General features: G+C 41.7%; 1 protein-coding gene across 1 annotated transcript in view; it reads left to right on the top strand.

Moving 5' to 3' along the window:
- Positions 1-18,225, top strand: part of ROR1 (receptor tyrosine kinase like orphan receptor 1) — a 428,145-nt gene that overhangs the window by 232,175 nt on the left and 177,745 nt on the right. The window contains exon 2 of the mRNA XM_033225148.1: positions 6,482-6,553. Coding sequence (XP_033081039.1) covers positions 6,482-6,553 — 72 coding nt within the window. The remainder of the gene's footprint in view (positions 1-6,481; positions 6,554-18,225) is intronic.

Raw genomic sequence — 18,225 nt, forward strand, 5'->3', positions numbered from 1 at the left:
ATGTACTGCAGAGCTTAGAGTTCCACAGGGGACCTCTGGGGCTGAAGGGGGTTTAAGCCAGGGAGCAAGTGGTTATGTCTTTCAGCTCCTTCCCCCATCCCCCATATGGCACAGTTGAAGATACTCCGACTCTGCTCTCAGTCTTCTGGATTTGATGACGATCCCCCTCCCTACCCCGACAAACTGATAGGGCAGCTGCCTTCATATCTCTGCCTCAGATTCATCAATCATGAAATGAAGGTAATAAACGTACCTACCTTTTAGACTGTTGAAGGTTGAGAAGATCTCTGAGCACAAGCAGAGTCTTTTGGACTTTGACAAAACCTAGGCACCTTTTCCTTCCTTTTTTTTCTTTTTTTTCCTGCAGATCTCACCATATAAAAATACAAATAATAGCACAAATTTTGCTATATTATGAATTTTTCTTCAACAAAGTAGTGGATTCATCACATATATAATAAGTATGCTGATTACAAAGTAATTACATGGTTAAAAAATGATTTCATACTGCAATATAGGTAGTGTGACTGTAATTGAGCAGGGGTTTAAGGTTGCAGGATTGTGCCATCTTCTTTCTTTGTGACTATATTGATAATTTTATTTAGAGATTACATCAGAAATCCAAATTTGAGGTCACTGAGGACTAGAAGATCCTTGTAGACTTTGAGCATAGTACTTTCCAGTCCTGACTATCCTGTAAAGAATGAAGAAAACTCCAGATTTTCTCTCTCCTCAGTAAGTCAGCTGAATCCCTAGCGTGGAGAGGCCCCCTCCTTCAGGACCCCAGATATGGGGCAATTGTGAGCATAGGGCTAGAGCATGGCTCAGGCTGACTGACCTCCTTCCACTACTGGGGAATGTAGCCTGCCTGCCCTTTTAAGTTACAGCAGACTCTTACTTTTTCAATAGGCACCTTTGGTTAAGGCAATTTACCTGGCTATGGGCTTCTCCACTGAGGCACTATGGAGAGGAAAGAAACAGGGCTAACAGCCTTCACCAAACAACATCTAAAGTAACACTGAGAACCAACAAACAGTCTTAAAGCCATCAACATCTTTGATTCTTTTCCTGCCACCCTCCAAATGATCACAAGTGGAGGCCTTCTTTTACCATAGGAAGAAAGTGTGCCCCTTCTATGTGACTGACCCTGGCTGCTTGGAAATTCCTTGAGTGTTTCTCAAAGGTCGGCCTCTGAGGATACATACCACATCTTATGGCTATACACAGCAGAACATGGAGCTCAGTGAGAAGGCAGCATGTATTTCCTTTTGAGCCACCTCTAAAGTCTGGCTCTATCTTAGAACTTCTGTGATTTTGGCGAAGCCACTTCCCTACCAGGGGCCTCACTTGCTTCATCTGAAAAGTGAGGAGATTGTATGACATAATGTTTTTTAAAAATTTAAAACATTGGAGCATTTTCCCCAGTACCTGTAAACACAACAATATATAAAATAGATAAAAGTAGAGTTGTTCCTTCTGAAGGAGGGTCTAGAGCCTGTACTCTTGTCCTCTGGAACCCCAGATCCTCTTATGTTCCTCTATAAATAGCTCCAAAACATCCTGTGGCTCCAAAGAATATAATTTGATAAATATGTCCTGGGCCTTGAGGGCCCACCCAGTTATAACATTCTAAGACTCAGTGAGTGGTCAAGAAAGGCGCTGGGGTAGCCACTTGCTTCTCTTGCATTCAGCCTTTGCAGCTACTGGACTGGCCGCTGGTTTTGTGAGTTTGTGCATGCCTGTGTAACCTCACGCATCACTGAATCGGGGATACAGGATGTGGCATGGCTGGGAGCTTCTTGGAAGGGCTTCCACATCCTGTGAACGTTGGGTCTCTACCTGCCAACTGCTGAGATGAACCAGTAATCCTTTCAGAGAGCACAGGCTTTTATCAATGAGGAGGATTCAAGGCTTATTTTTTCCTTCCTTCCAAATAACACTCCCACTGTTGAGGCTTAAATACCAAAACCTTATGGTTTGCAGAATCAGTGCCAAAAAGTCAATCCTCCGAGAAACTGCAAAGATAATAGCTCCTATTGATCAAATCGGGAGGAGAATAGCTTTTGAGGTTTGCCCTCCTAAAAGAGGTCGAGAAAGATAAGGGCTGGAGTTTTCTAAAACATGCTTGGTTTGCTCAAATTGGATAAAACCATATAAAAACACTTATGTTCTTAGAGAACTGGTGACCAATTCAGGAAAACCTCACGAAATGAAAAGATTGGCTTGGATCAGTGAGGCATGTGAAATGCAGTGTCTTTCTAAGAGCATGGTAAATGTGTTATTTCAAATACAGACAGTGACTTATTAGTTAACCAAGTACATCCATGCAGAGGATGGCCACTATCTGCCTTGCTAGACAAAGGAGAGGTATGAAAGCCCTTGAGTCTCTATGCTGGACACTGTACAGGAGCCTTTTGGTCCTTTATTTAATCATTACCTCAGTCCTTTGAGATGGCTTTTATTGCTCCCATTTTATGGATGAGAAAATAGAAGGTAAATGATGTTCAGTAAGTTTCTCATGATCACAAAATTAATAAGTGTCAGACAGTAGTATTAAAATCTAGGTGTATATTTCCATTAAATATTCTACTGTCTTCTAAATGGCACATACACATTTGCTATTACCATAATGCTTTTGGTGAAGAGAGGCTGCCAGGCTGGTGGTAAATATAGTTGGAAATGTCTCATGCTTTTGCCAATGGTGAGGCAGATAGGAATCCATCAGTGAGGTTCCTACAGGGCCAAAACTTGTGGCCATGTCTCTCTGAAGCCACTGGTGGTCATGGTATTGATGGAGTTCAAGCTGACATGTGCTTGATTTTTCTCAAACTTCAGTTTTCCTTTCAGTGAAGAAAAAAACTTATTAAACATCACTTTGTGAGGGGAGATTGTTAATATTCAACTTTCTATATAAAATAATCAGACTTTATTTTTTAAAAATATGACCTTGGAAGATAATATTTTTCAGGGAAGTTATTCATATTTTAAAATATTTTATCTGTTTTTATTATCATTTTATCTGAGAAGCTGAACACGTGGTTATCTAAAGGAATGGATCTTGAGGCAGAGAACAAAATTCTCTAGAATCAGCACAATCACTTCATGATCTTGTGAACTGAAATCATCTTTGCTACAGCCCAAGAACTGAGTGGTAATTAGTGTCCAGGGACACGTGGGGAACAATTTCACTGTTAGCAGTGCCAAGAATCTATTCATTTGTCATCAGTCCCAAATTATATTCTATCAGCAATTCAACTCAGCTTGGAAAAACCAAGTGACATATAGCTAACTGTCTATAAAATTAACACTGTAAAATGAAACCTATATTTCTGGCAATTTCACTGTGAACAGCAGTAAGATGAAGCTATGAAAATATTGCATGTAAATGCTGTCAAGGTTCCTCTTAATCCCACCACTTTCCAACCTAGGCTTCCTTCCCTGAAATGCCGCCTTGGCTGCCAGCCTTCTATTCCCAAGCTCCCTGAAGTCTGGGTGCTGGAGTGTTTGATGAGCCTTTTCATAGGTGAACCACAGCAGTCCATAATACTGCAAACAAGGGCTGTCATTATTGAAAGAGCCAAAGTGGGTGGCAGCAGCATGGGGTTCAGAGTGGAGCTGGGGTTGGAGTCATATGTGGAAGGCCCTGAAATGTAGACAATTAGCTCTTCCTGGGGAAATCACCTGCATGAAATACCCATTCCCCAAACAAGGGGTTGATAACAGAAGCACTGCTTTCCATTGTGGCTTTGTATTAAGAATTTCTCCTACTTGAGTAAAATTTTCTTTTTGTTTTCATGTTTTGGAATTAAGATCCCTGCCATGACTTCTGGTCCCCTTAAAAGAGTCTATGCTATTTTTGGCTCAGGACGTTGGAGGAAACCAGGGCCATTGTAGGTGGGGAGGGTATGTGTGGTTCGTCTACTTCTTTCTCACCTGTTTCTAGGACTGGGAAAGAGGTAAGCCAAGGAGGTCTGCACAAACCAAACAATCCTTTTGTCTCTGCTGTGGCAGGGAGATAAACTAGAAGTACACCTTTGCAAGGTCTCAGTGGGTCAACATCCTGTTCTTGTTCAAGCTTAGTCAGTGACGATGACATGTGGCCATTTGGCAGACAGTTACCATCAGTAAATATGGAAATACAAAAAATGTGCTTATCTCTGTGAAAAGGTGAGGCCAGAGGTAAGGTGGAAAAAAAAAAGCCAGGTTTCACAGGCTTGACTACTTGTCAGCATGGGCTGCCAGAAGGTGTGGAGTGCTAGAGTCAAAGAGACCTGGGTTTGAATTGCAATTCTTCCACTTAATAAAGTTCATCCTGCATTCTGTCTCAGATCCATTTTTAGTGGCTACCTAGAGCACTGTGCTTAAAGGACTCTATGACAGATCCCAGGCTTAACAGGCAAACAGAGCCATGATTGATTAAAGATGCCTACACTGGATTGAAGCGGGAGGGATTGACAGCTTGTATGCCTTATATCTAATGACCCTGGGTCCTCCAAGGTCCTGTCCAGTCCTAATATTCTCTAATAATGTTCGGAGTGTGTGCGTTTGTGTGTGTGTGCGTGTGTGTGTGTGTAGACATAGCCTAAGGGAAGGTTAGGATAACCCCATTACAATATATTAATAGCATGGCTTAAATTTTCAAAAAAAAAAGAACAACAACAAACATTATTTGTATATTACAGTCTATTATTTAAGAGTTTTAACAGCCCGTAAGTACTTCTAACAGTCCGTAAGTACTTCATAGTGTATTATGTCCTTTAGATTATTGATTTGTGTGTTTGCTTTAATTCATGATGGCTTTGAAAATTATCTTTTAAGTTATTTACCACAAATTACTCTCTATATTCAAATACTTAGCTTTCATTTGTCTTGACCTAAAGTTCCAATGTAGAGAAATGAATTTCTCTATTCACAGAAATGCTACCAATTCCAAACACGACCAGTGAAGTTAGTTACAGGAGCAATGTTGTTCTTCCATAAGAAGGCTATTAAATTTATTAGTCTAAGACTGGTCTTTCAACAAGAAAAGGAGTTTATGTTTGATTATGTGTGGTCATTTCTGCAGATTTGTTTTCTTGTTAATGCAGTATTTTAGGGCAAGGTGTATTTTGCCCTTGTTCTTTTTTTTTTTGCAAGTTTCATTTTTATTTTAGATTCAGAGGGTACATGTGCAGGCTTGTTACAAGATTATATTGCATGATCTTGAGGTTTGGGCTTCCACTGATCCCGTCACCCAGATATTAAACATACTACCCAATAGGTAGTTTTCCAACCCTTGTCCCACTCCCTCTGTCCTTTTGTAATTCCAGTGCCTATTGCTCCTATCTTTATATCCATGGTACCCAAGATTTTGCTCCCACTTATAAGTGAGAACACATGATATTTGGTTTTACGCTTCTGTGTTAATTCGCTTAGGCTAATGGCCTCCATCTGCATCCATGCTGCTACAAAGGACATGATTTCATTATTTTTATGGCTATATAGTATTCCATGGTATGTATGTACCACATTCTCCTTATCCAGTCCCCGGTTGATGGGCACCTAGGTTGATTCCATGTCTTCGCTATTATGAATAGTGCTGTGATGAACAGATGAGTGCAGGTGTCTTTTTGGTAGAATAATTTATTTTCCTTTGGGTATATACCTTGTGATGTGATTGCTGGGCTGAATGTTAGTTCTATTTTTAGCTCATTGAGAAATCTCCAAACTGCTTTCCACAGTGGCGGAACTAATTTGTATTCCCCCAACAATGTATTAGCATTCCGTTTTCTCTGCATCCTTGCCAGCATCTGTTATTTTTGGACTTTTGTTTTGTTTTGTTTTTTGTTTTTTGAGATGGAGTCTTGCTCTGTCAGACAGGCTGGATTGCAGTGGCACCTTCTCAGCTCACTGCAACCTCCACCTCCCGGGTTCAAGCAATTCTTCTGCCTCAGCCTCCTGAGTAGCTGGGATTACAGGCACATGCCACCATGCAGGGCTAATTTTTGTACTTTTAGTAGAGATGGGGTTTCACCATGTGGGTCAGGCTGGTCTCGAACTCCTGACCTTGTGATCCACCTGCCTCGGCCTCTCAAAGTGCTGGGTTTACAGACATGAGCCACCACGCCCGGCCTGACTTTTTAAAAATAGCCATTCTGACTGGTATGAGATGGCATCTCATTGTGGTTTTGATTTGCATTTCTCTGATGGTAAGTGATGTTGAGAGGGTTAATGTAATATTTTACATTTTAATTTTCAAGCCAGTGTTTTGAAGTAAAAATCTTTAAATCTGGCCCATAGATTGTTCATTTGGATGGCATCTAAAATGCTGGCACCTCTACTGGCATCTAGAACCTCCATTCCAGTCTAATAAGCTATGGGATTGCCGTGGTCTCTCTCCAAAGGCAGGCCCTTTGGAAATCTGTAATGCTTCGAACAGCCCATAAGTTACTATATTTAATATTGCCCTTGTCTTTCTCCCTTCCCTTCTTTTTCTTTTCAGAAACAGAGCTGTCAGTCAGTGCTGAATTAGTGCCTACCTCATCATGGAACATTTCAAGTGAACTCAACAAAGGTACACAGTGGGGGCACACAGGGGAGGTGAGGAAAGAGGTGGGAAACTCTGTTTTTAGTCCTGGCATGACCTTCTTTGAAATCAACTGTTTTTCAGATCACTGCAAGGAGGTGGGGGCCAAATGAATCCCCAGCTTACTTTGTGATCACTTAACACTGAATTACTTGGGATTCTATTATTTCTGGAGAGTTTCTTTCCCCCCTCGTTCCTTTCTCTTCTTCCTCTAAAATGTTCCACATGGTAAAAATGCTTCAAGATGTGAAATAGGGTTGTTTCTGACCTTTCTGACACTACATCTAGTGGATCTTATTTAGACGATTTGATTCAGCCCAAGCCAGGATTGATCAGAGCTGTTTGCTCGGTGACCTTTCATGATGAGCATTTGATGTGCTTGCAGGGTTCAGAACTGAGTATCTGGAATGTTTGTAATTGCCTGCGCATAAGGATGGCAGCTTCCTTTGTGCACGTGGGGAACAGGTTTCTGCTAGGAGATTGTTGTTTAGCATTAATTAAGCCCCACCATATGTTAAGCATTGGGTATTTTATAAAGACCCTATATCCTGGAGTGGTGTATCAGGACACATCCAAAACCCCTGCAGTCTGGCTCAGTCTACCTTTCTAGCCTTAGTTATCTTTATTTCCCTTTATGCATTTCCAGCCAAGTTTCGATTTCTTATATGTCCTGTGCTTTTCTGCCTCTCTGCTGTCGTCTTTTCACCTAGATTGCCTTTTCTTCTTTGCCAATACTCATTCTCCTCCTTTTGCAAGGCAACAAATTACTTCTCCTTCAAGACCAAGCATAAAATTTACATTATCCAGTCTTGTCTAATCCCTCCAGCTGGAAGTGGCCTTTCCCTCTTTGAAACTCCCATAGCTCCCTTCTCTGTTCTTCTTTTCCCATTTTCTATATGATATTATGATAATTTCTATACCTATCTCACCTCCCCACACCGCCCCCCCCAACTTTTTTTTTTGAGACGGAGTATGGCTCTTTCGCCCAGGCCGGACTGCAGTGGCGCTATCTCTGCTCACTGCAAGCTCTGCCTCCTAGGTTCACGCCATTCTCCTGCCTCAGCCTCCCGAGTAGCTGGGACTACCGGTGCCTGCCACCGCACCTGGCTAATTTTTTATATTTTTAGTACAGACGGGGTTTTACCATGTTAGCCAGGATGATCTCGATCTCCTGACCTCGTGATCTGCCCGCCTTGGCCTCCTAAAGTGCTGGAATTTCAGGCGTGAACCACCATGCCCAGCCACCTCACCTCTCTCACCCTTAAGCTTAGAAGTTTCTTATAGGTAGGTTTTTTTTTTTTTTTTTTGGTCTCCGTCACAAAATCTAGCACAAACTCTTATTTATAGGAAATTCTCAATAAATGTGTGTGGAATGATGAGTCACATCTTACCTGGTGAGAAGCCATAGCCATACATATGTGTGCACATACATTCAGCAAACTTACTGAGTTTCTACTTTAGTTCAGGTATGATTCAAAGTTCTGAGATTACAGTAGTAAAAGGAGCTCAAAATCATTGTCATAAATGGTCTTTTATGATCAGCTCTCTATTGCCTACTGATATGGTTTGGTTGTGTCCCCACCCAAATCTCATCTTGAATTGTAGTTCCCATAATCCCCACGTGTTGTGAGAAGGATCAGGCGGAGATAATTGAATCATGAGGGTGGTTTCCCCCATTCTGTTCTCATAATAATGAGTTAGTTCTCACGAGATCTGATGGTTTTATAAGGAGCTGCCTCCTTCACTGGGCACTCATTCTCTCCCCTGCCGCCCTGTGAGAGGTACCTTCTGCCATGATTGTAAGTTTCCTGAGGCCTCCCCAGCCAAGCAGAACTGTGAGTCAATTAAATCTCTTTCCTATATAAATTACCCAGTCTTGGGCAATTCTTTATAGCAGCATGAGAACAAACTAATACACCCACTAATACCTTCACTGTAAGTTGTATTTCCTCTCTGAGAAGAGATAAGTTTATTTTATAAAACAGCAATGGGTAAAGTTATTTTGCTGGTTATACTTTACTAGGCACTTTAGGATGGTGGAATGAAGTGAGATATCTTTTCACCTTAAATCAAAGGACATTTAGAATTTTTTTTTCTATTGTGAAATTTGACCTGACATTATTTTTCTATTAAGTATTAAATCAGGCACTACATGTTATTCCTCTCCACCTCTAGCACCAACCATAATGCCTAGAAAGCAGAAGATTTTCAACAAATATTTATAGAATATGTTTAATGGAAAAGAAGAAATAAAAGACCCTGAACATTAACTTAGTACCTGCTCTGTGCCAGGCACTGTGCTGGGTGCTTTCATGTGAACTTATTCTGCAAGTTCCTTATGGTGCCAACAGAAAAATTATATCATTGCACACTGCATGTTAGTGATCAGATGGCAATAGAAAATCATCAGTGTGTGCTAAGAAAGGCCGCAGAGTCAGCAGTCTAGAACCCAGCCTGCCAGACTTGGAATTTCTACCAGACCAGCACTGTAATTAGTAGTAGCTGCCCATCAAGAAAGAAGTGTGTTGATAGTATGAACCTGCTGGCCGAAGGGAAGGATAAAGGCAGGCCCCAAACTCCTTTGTTTGTTCAACACAGACTTCCAGAGAGTGTGGATGGCTTTCTGGAGGTGTGAGGATGCTTGGCATCATCTTTCTCTAGAAGGTAATTAGTGTATATTCTTTAATTTCCATTTTGAATGAGAGAGGAAGATCATTTGTTAATCAAAACCTTATTGATTCCTCTGCTGTGGTCTAGGAACTCTGAAAATTAGGATAGAAAGACAAACCAGACAAAGGCCCCTGTCCTCCATGAACTCAGAGACTATTTGGAAAGACTGATCGCTAAATGCATAATCAAAGCCTTCTGGTCAATTTGATAGGTTGAACTTTCAAGAGACACTTCTTCCAATCACAGAGAGATACTAGTGAAATATACAATGAAGAAAATAATCCATTGCCAGGCTGGTATACAAAGAGGTGAAATCCCTAGGCTCCAGAAATGAAGAACAAGTTCAACTAGAACAATGATCTGTGAGGAGGAATTAAGCAAAAGAGTCCATGATAATTTGGAAACTATGTGTACTCCCTGGGGCCTGGAGTTTCGGTATCCCATGGGGATAAGAATTGGAGCCACAGGAAACAAACTTCCTGCATTAGGATATGAATGAAGAATGACTGGCCTAAGTATGAAATAAGGAAAATTCTGCTGAGGATGTGATTACAGAAATCTATCAAGCACCTTGGGCCATTGGGATCACCCATGAGAAATAAAAACCTCAGCCTGTACTACATGTGGGAATGGGGTTGGGGTTCTACTCAGGTATTGCACAAGCCACAAACCAAGAAGGTAACATTAAAAACTTGGCCTGGAATTGATTATACTAGGAGACACTGACAGCAGCAAACCTAAAACCAGCTCTTAAAAATGTCTGAACATCCTGATGCATGAGGGTTTTTCACCAGAGACAAAACTTTAAAAATGAAAACCACACACACACAAAAATGGCAAACTCCTGCTGATGTTGAGCTTACTTAAAAAAATTATAATGCCTACAACAGAGGGGAAGAAAGCCACCGTTAGTAAGGGTCAGCAGACAAAACACATGGAAAAGTTCATACCTTAGAAACTACAAACAGTGGACCAATTTGACAGAGTATATATGTTTAAAACGATTCATGGTGAAAAAGTAGAAACCCTGGGGCAAGTGCAAGATAATATGACAAAAAAGGTATACTTCAAAAGAACTAAATTAAAATTATATAATTGAAGAACAGAGCTATGGAAATTAGAAGTTTATCAAATGGGCTTAAAGTGATACACTCAGGTCAAGAATAATAGTGGTCTGGGAGATAGATTTGAGATAATATGGTAGTTTAGAAAATGGACTTGAGCCAGGGTGACTGCCTAGGTTTGAATCTTGACTCCACTGTGTGTTTCCTGTGTGACTTTTGGCAAGCCTCTCAACCTATCTGTGCTTTGGTCTTCTCATTTGTAAGATGAGGTAAGAAAAGCACCTACTGCATAGGGCTGTTGTAAAAATTCACCTGGCCAGCAAATCTGATAAATTCATTGGAGAGTAAGAAGTGATAGCTGTTCTGGGTTGATATGGTTATTACTTTGAGCTTGATATTAAAATATCATGGGTACTTCGACAGTCTGGTAAGGCAGGCATATTTTAGGGTTGGGGTAGATATCTTAGATTCCGATAAATCATCCCATTCTGGCCTTCCACACTAGAGTGTTCATTCATATAAGTGACATACTTCTTAGCCTGGCAACACAAGATTCTCCATGGTCTTACCCCTACTGACTCTTCTTACCTTACCTCCAGTCCCTATACTCAATATTCAATTTATTTCAATAACCTGTGTCCAATTCCCTAAACATACCGTTCTCTTTCCAGCCTCTATACCTTTGTTCATGCAGCTTCCTCTGATGGATTTGTTCTTCACTTGGCTAACTCCTCTTTTACTTAAGCACACCTTTAACATTCCCTCCCTCCCCATTTCTCCACAGTGCCCCTAATGGACATACTTCTGAATAACACAGGCAGTATTCCTTCCTTGGTGGACCTCCTGGAGGAAGAGACAGATGATTAACAAATCCTTCCATCAACTCCTTTGACCATGCCATCAACAGTGCTCCAAATTATGGGGTACTGTATTAGCCTATGTCTATCTTGATCAGAATCCTTACCTCGCTGTATTGAAACTATCTATTTCATGCTGCCTCTTTAAAGTCAGGGTTTGTCTTATCTATTGCATAACACCATGCAGTAGGTAACATATAGTAGGAAACATGGCATTAAATTATTTGGGTTCAAATCCCAGTTATGGTGCATAAATGCCTACCGGGTGTGAGGCACTTGCTAAGCAGGTTGCACACATCATTTGAATTCACACCACCCTTTGCAATAGAACAGATAGGCAACTGAGGCTCATTTGGGCTAGAGGATTTGATGGAGGGGAAGTGCCAGGATTCCCACCAAGGCCTCAGGGCCAAGTCCAAGGACCATGTCCACTGTGACAACTGAGTGCATTCATAAACCCTCCTCTTGTGGGGCAAGTTCCCTCACGTGGAAAAGCAGTAAAATACAATCCACCTCTTGGTGGGGTTTAATGCCTTCCTCTTCACCCAGCTGCTCTGTTCCACCCCTCAGTCTCACTGCAGCTCCCCAGCCACACTCAGTTCCTAGTGTTCTGTTAAATGAGTCCAGTCACTGGCATTAACCAGTTACCTGTCTACCCTTTCCAACAGGAAATGAAATTTAAAAGAGACAAGGCCACCCTGGAAGAGCCGCTGAACACTACTATTGATGGCTCATGGGGGTAATTTCTGAAACAACTGCTTCAGAACCAAATACCGCCTAAAATAAATGGATCTACAGGGGCTCAACCTCAGCTTCCCCATGAGAGTGTTGGGGTGGGTGTGATGAGGGCCTCTTTCCCCTTCTTCCATACTCAGTCACAAGAGGTCTCAGAGGTTCTCTATAGAAAGCCAAATGTTTCTTTTGGAGAAGGGGCTGGAAATTGCTCCCATAGGCAGCAGAAAGGGAGGGAACCTACTATTTAAAAAAAAAAAAATACTGAGGCCTGTTTCCAACTGCAAATAGTTCTCTGTGCTGACAGACTATATATATATATATGTGTGTGTATATATATATGTGTGTATATATATGTGTATATATGTATATATATGTGTGTGTGTGTGTATATATGTATATTTTGTCCTGGTTTGCCTTTTCAAATGGCTTTCTTTACCAGGTTGGAGCTTTAGTAGGGAAGTGTGCAGTGTGGGGCTTATAAACATGGGCTGTAAAGTTACTTTGACTCTGAGCTTCCCTTTGCTCACCTGTGGATGGAGGTATATGTATCTATTACTGTATTAGTCCATTTTCATGCTACAGATAAAGACATACCAGAGACTGGGAAGAAAAAGAAGTTTAATGGACTCACATTTCCACGTGACTGAGGAGGCCTCACAATCATGGCAGAAGGCAAGGAGGAACAAGTCAAGTCCTACATGAATGGTGGCAGGCAAAGAGAAAGCTTGTGCAGAGAAACTCCCATTTTTAAAACCATCAGATCTCGTGACACTCATTCACTATCACAAGAACAACGCAAGAAAGACCTGCCCCCATAATTCAATCACCTCCCACCAGGTTCCTCCCACGACACATAGGAACTGTGGGAAATACAATTCAAGATGAGATTTGGGTGGGGACACAGTCAAACCATATCAATTACCTAAGGTGGTTTTCCTAGCCAACTAGCATGTCTGTGGGTTTCATGCCCATGTTGTGATAGGGTAGCAGCTTGCTCGGTCGCAATAGACAGATACATCCTAGACTCAGCCCCCTGGCCTGCCTCTTCCTTCAAAGCTTCACCATCAAGGCCTATGACCAGGTTCTCTAGCTCAGGAGTGGTTGCTCCCTCTTGTCCCCACTCTGTTACTTGATTTGTCCTTGGCACATGATCTATTTAAATGGTATTGACTGGCCTATAAGCTTAGAGCTTGATGCTTAGCTAGTCAGAATGGGGTGGCTGAGTCATTTTCTTGTGCTTCTAGTTGTATATATTTGGAGCTATAGGTTGAAGGTGGTAATGTAAGGATAGACTGGATCTTTGGCTCTTGACATGTGGCAAGCTATTGAACAGTCTTCCTAGAACTGGGGTGTCTGAGCGCTTATCCATCCTTGTGTTCCATCTTCAAAACTAGTAGCTGGTTGGGGTCATAAGCAACATCTTTCTAATATTGATAGCACCATTTTCTTTAAAGATTGTCACCTTGCCATTATCAACTACTGAAACACTTAGAGCCTCTCTAACCTCATATGGAAAATAGAGGAGTGATTGATATGGACTTGAAAGAGCTGGTGTATGAATTAAATAAAGTATAAATCCCATCACAGTCTCTGGCATATATAGGTGCTCACTACTGGTAGTTCTCTTGACCGCCCCCTCCCCACCAACTGCCTTCTCTTTCCCAAGGGGAGGGCAGTATGATTTCAGGAAAGAGCACTTAACAAGGAAGCTGGGTTCTACTTCCAGCTCAGCTCCATCACCAGGTCAATGACCTATTTAAGCTCCGGGCCTTGGGGTTTTCACCTGTTGAAAGGGAGGCATCAATCCTTGTTCTGGCTGCATTACCCATTATGAGACTCCAATGCTGCGTGACCCAGTATAGTAGCCACTACCCACCTGTGTCTATTGAGAATGTGAAATGTGGCCAGTCCAAAGTGAAGGGTAGCATCAGTGTAAAACACACTGTATCTCAAGGCCTTAATATAAAAAAGAAAATATCTTACTAATAATTTTTACATTGATTACATGTTGAAATATTTTCATATACTGAGCTAGTAAAATACATTAACATTAATTTGTAGTACCTGATCCTTTTTAATGTGGCTACTAGACAGTTTAAAATTACACATTTTTGGTTTACAATGTATTTCTGTTAGATAATGCTGCTCTCAGGAAACGATCACTGGAACCTTAGGTAAATGTAACCTGTGTTTCCTCCTTGCAGCATAAAGAAATGCTCTCATATCCATTCCAGCTTTAAAATTCTAGGAACTACTTTTTATAAAAAGAAATGTTTCTAAACACTGATTTTGTTGGTGTGTATGTGTATATAATGCTTTAAAATATATAAAGATTTTATGTGAGAGGGATTATCATTACTGATTATAGTCTGATCACTATTATAACTAGATTACAAATTGACCACTAATGGGATTAGAGACAAGCAATATCTGGAGTCATTTCTCATCTGTGGAGAAAAATATTGTGGGTTAAAAGCCGAAAAACACATAGGAATTTTTTTTTCTTTTGAGACAAGATCATTCTGTCACCCAGGCTGGAGTCCAGTGATGTGATCATGGCTCACTGCAGCCTCCATCTGTCAGTCTCAAGCAATCCTCCCACTTCAGCCTCCCAAGGCGCTGGGACCACAGGTGCACCTCACCATGTCCAGCTAATTTTTGTATTTAGAGACAGGGTCTCACTATGTTTCCCAGGCTTGTCTCGAACTTTTAGGCTCAAGCAATCTGTTCCCTTGGCCTCCCAAAGTGCTGGGATTATAAGCATGAGCCACCACACTCAGCCAGGAACACCTTCCTGATAGGAGAGTAGGGATTTGGATATATGCGGGGAGCTCCTTGCCTGATGTATATCTCCTGTATCCCTTTGCTGGCAACCAGCTCTTATTCCCTTTGCTTACACCCAGCATAGAAGTATGCAACATGGAAATCAGCTCCCCTTCAACCAAGCAGCGCTCTCTCTCTCGGACCGGTATTAATCCTCTTTACTTGACAAGTCTATTCATGTTAGGGAAAGGCACCGGCAAGATGAGGGATATGGAATTCTATCCGGAAATAGAGGGAAAATGACCCTTTATGGTCCATCTTGATTCTTCAAAACCTGCTCAAAGGGGAGAGATTTGCCATCAGCCTCCCTGTCATCCAGTCATCAATGGAGCAGAAGGGTCTTCCTCACCATGCAGGGGTCTTTCCAGCCAGTTATTCCAGGTCTTGGCACCCAAGCCCACCCATCATTCCTCATCTCCCCATCTGCGCTGTTAGTGGGGCATTCAGCCTAGAGGAACAAGGCCCTGGGGGTGCTCTGCAGATGGCTGCCTGAGCAGCACAGAACCCCACCTCCATCCTCCCAGCAACCGCTGCCCCAGCCCCTGCAGGTGAGCAACCGATCAAGCTTGGAAGTGTTTGTGCTCCTGTTGTTACCATTTAGAATGAGAAGAGAGCTTATCTACTTTCTATCTTGGGTCTCAGATTCCTTACTCCCTTGGTACCATTTTCAGTAATTCCTGGCTAAGACAAGGCACATTTTTGGACTCATAAATAATAAGGCAGTCACAAAGAAAGTGTGTCTGGCTTTTTCCCAGGCTGCCTTTTCCTTGCCTCTGTGTCTTTTAGTTTGGATTTAAGCCTATCTCCTCCTGTTGCACCCACTTCAAAAATGGCTTTAGAGTTTGGCCTCAAGGTACTTCCAGAAACCTATGGACTGTTGTCCTGCTCACAGGGATCAGGGAAGTCTTTTCTAGCCCTGGGCCCACAGCTTTGGCTAACCTTATCTAAAGACTTGCTGGGACTTTCGGACTTCAGGGTCTGCTTGGCTAAAGGGAGGGGAAAGGGAGATCGTACAAAGTGCTTTACCATGGGGCTCCTCCCTCAGTTTCCTGCTTCTTCTCCACCTTTGCTTGTTGTGCTCTAAAACCAAACTGTTCATTGTTCCTTATCCTACTTCAAGCATCTGCACAAACCTTACCATTTGGTCTGGTGAGAACACCCTCCCCCAACCTTTTGTCATTGTTAAAGACCCAGCTCAGACTTCACCACTTCCGAGAAGCCTTCCCAGACTCCACCTTCTCCCACTGGTGATCACACCTTGTGCCTCCCCACACCAGGTGATGCTTATTTGCGAGTATGTTCTTCCTCTTCTTCTCCCCATTCTTCTTCTTTCCTCATGCAAGAAATATTGAAGATCTTCATCGTTTCAAGTAAGGCCCTCATGTGTCTCCAATTCAAACAGAGGTTGACCAGGAAAAGCAGTGTGGAGAGGGCTTTGAGAGAGAAAACAAGAGTGTGTCAAGCTGTGAACTTCTTGAGGTCAGAAGTCATGTCTTCTTTATGCATCCTTATTTCTCCAGCATCTAGTGCAGTTGTTTGACTAAAGAGAGAAATGAATGACTGTTGAAAATCAGAATATGGGAGCTGAAAAGTACTTTAGAGTAGCTGTCCTCAAGCTTTGGTGGGCGTTAGAATCACTTGGAGAGACCCAGGTTCGTTGAATCAGGCTAGACCCTATTCCCCTCTATTTTTACCATCTTCCAGGTGACTCTGATGACCACTAAAGAGGACCATTGATGGAGCAGTAATTCTTAACCTCAGCTGTAATTGGTATCACCTGGGGAATTTTAAAAATTACTAATGCCTGGGTCTGTTCTCCTCCTCCCCACATTCTTATTTTATTGGTTTTGTGTGTAGCCTGTGATTTGAGAGGTTTAAAAGGTCTCCAGGTGACTCTAGTATGCAACAAAGTTTGAGAACCACTGCTTTAGAGTTTTCTAGGCTAACCTGCCCTGTAGTTTGATTCTTCATAATATTCTGACAAGTGATTAATACAAGTATAGGTGCTTGGCACTTTGTCAATTTCTGTCCTCAATTTTCTGAGGTAATGTAGAAAAGACCTGGACTTGGAGTGAGAAGTCCTTGGTTTATATTTAACCTCTGTGGCTAACTCCAGATTCTTGAATATTAAGGTCTGGATTTTTTTTCCCCCATCTGTAAAATGGGGAGAATACCAGCCTTCAAGGGTTGTTGTAAGTACAGAATGTAATGACATATGTGAGACAGCTGAGCACAAGCCCCAGCACTCATAAAATAAATACAGAGAAGGGTAGATTGATAGTGACGTTGATATATTTTTAAAATATCTGAATGTGTTGGCGTAACTTCATCACTTTTTCCTTGTGGACATCGGGAGTAACACCTCCCTTTCTCATGAAATAATACCAATTATTAATAGATACCATCTATTGAGGGCTTATGATATGCCAAGAACCATGTTAAGTGACTTACATGGATTGTCACATTTAATCCTCATAATTCTGAGATACTGTGACAGATTTACAGATGAACAACTGAGCCTTAGAGAAAAGTCACATTTTGAATAGTGACCTCCTTTCTGCAAAGATGTGTCCATGCCCTAAACTCTGGAACCTGTGAATTTTTCTTTATTTGGAAAAGGGGTTTTGCACATGTAATTAAATTAAGGATCTTGAGATGAGATCATCCGGCATTATCCCCAGAAACCTAAATGCCTACAAGTGTCCTTTTAAGACAGAGACAGAGAGAGATTTCAGACAGACCCACAGAGGAGAGAGCAGTGTGAAAATGAAAGCAGAGATCTCAGTGATGAAGCCACAAGCTCAAGAATGCCAGGGCAGCCCTCAGAAACTAAGAGACAAGGAATGAATTCCACTCCAGGGCCCTCAGAAAGAGTGTGGCTCTGCTGGATTTTGTACTTCTAGCCTCCAGAAATGTGAAAGAATAAATTTCTGTTGCTTTAAGCCACTAAATTTGTGATAATTTGTTAAAGTAACATCAGGAAACTAAGGGATTTAAGCAACTTGCCGTAAGTCACAAAGCAGTGAACCCAGAACTCAAACCCATGTTCTTCACCAATATATGATATTGCCTCTAAGCTGAATTGAACTTTGTAATAAAATGTCTTGGATTCATTTATTCAACCAATGTTTATTCAGTGCCTACCATGGACAAGGCCTGTACTGGCTAAAGATATAACAATGAAAAAGGCAGAAACATTCTTCCTTTTGGATAATCTACAATTTCGTGGAAGAGAAAAACTTTAAACAAGTATTTTCACATACACACAAATACTGAAAATCATTGAATTCCAGCAGTGATAGGTGCTGCAAAGGAGACGAAAAAAATAAGACTTCTCCTGGAATATAAGATCAGATCCATCCTAGGTAGGCCCAGCTAATGGCTGAGGTAGAGGTCAGCTCTTCACTCCCTCTGGCCTGTTTACTGAGGGGTTGAGGCTTACAGCTCCACTTTAGCCCTCCTGAGCTTGCAGAAGTTGTTCCCAACAGATTATTTGGGGATAAAGACCCAC

This window comes from Trachypithecus francoisi, unplaced genomic scaffold (genome assembly GCF_009764315.1).
Source record: "Trachypithecus francoisi isolate TF-2019V2 unplaced genomic scaffold, Tfra_2.0 Lachesis_group12, whole genome shotgun sequence".
Lineage (NCBI taxonomy): Eukaryota > Metazoa > Chordata > Mammalia > Primates > Cercopithecidae > Trachypithecus > Trachypithecus francoisi.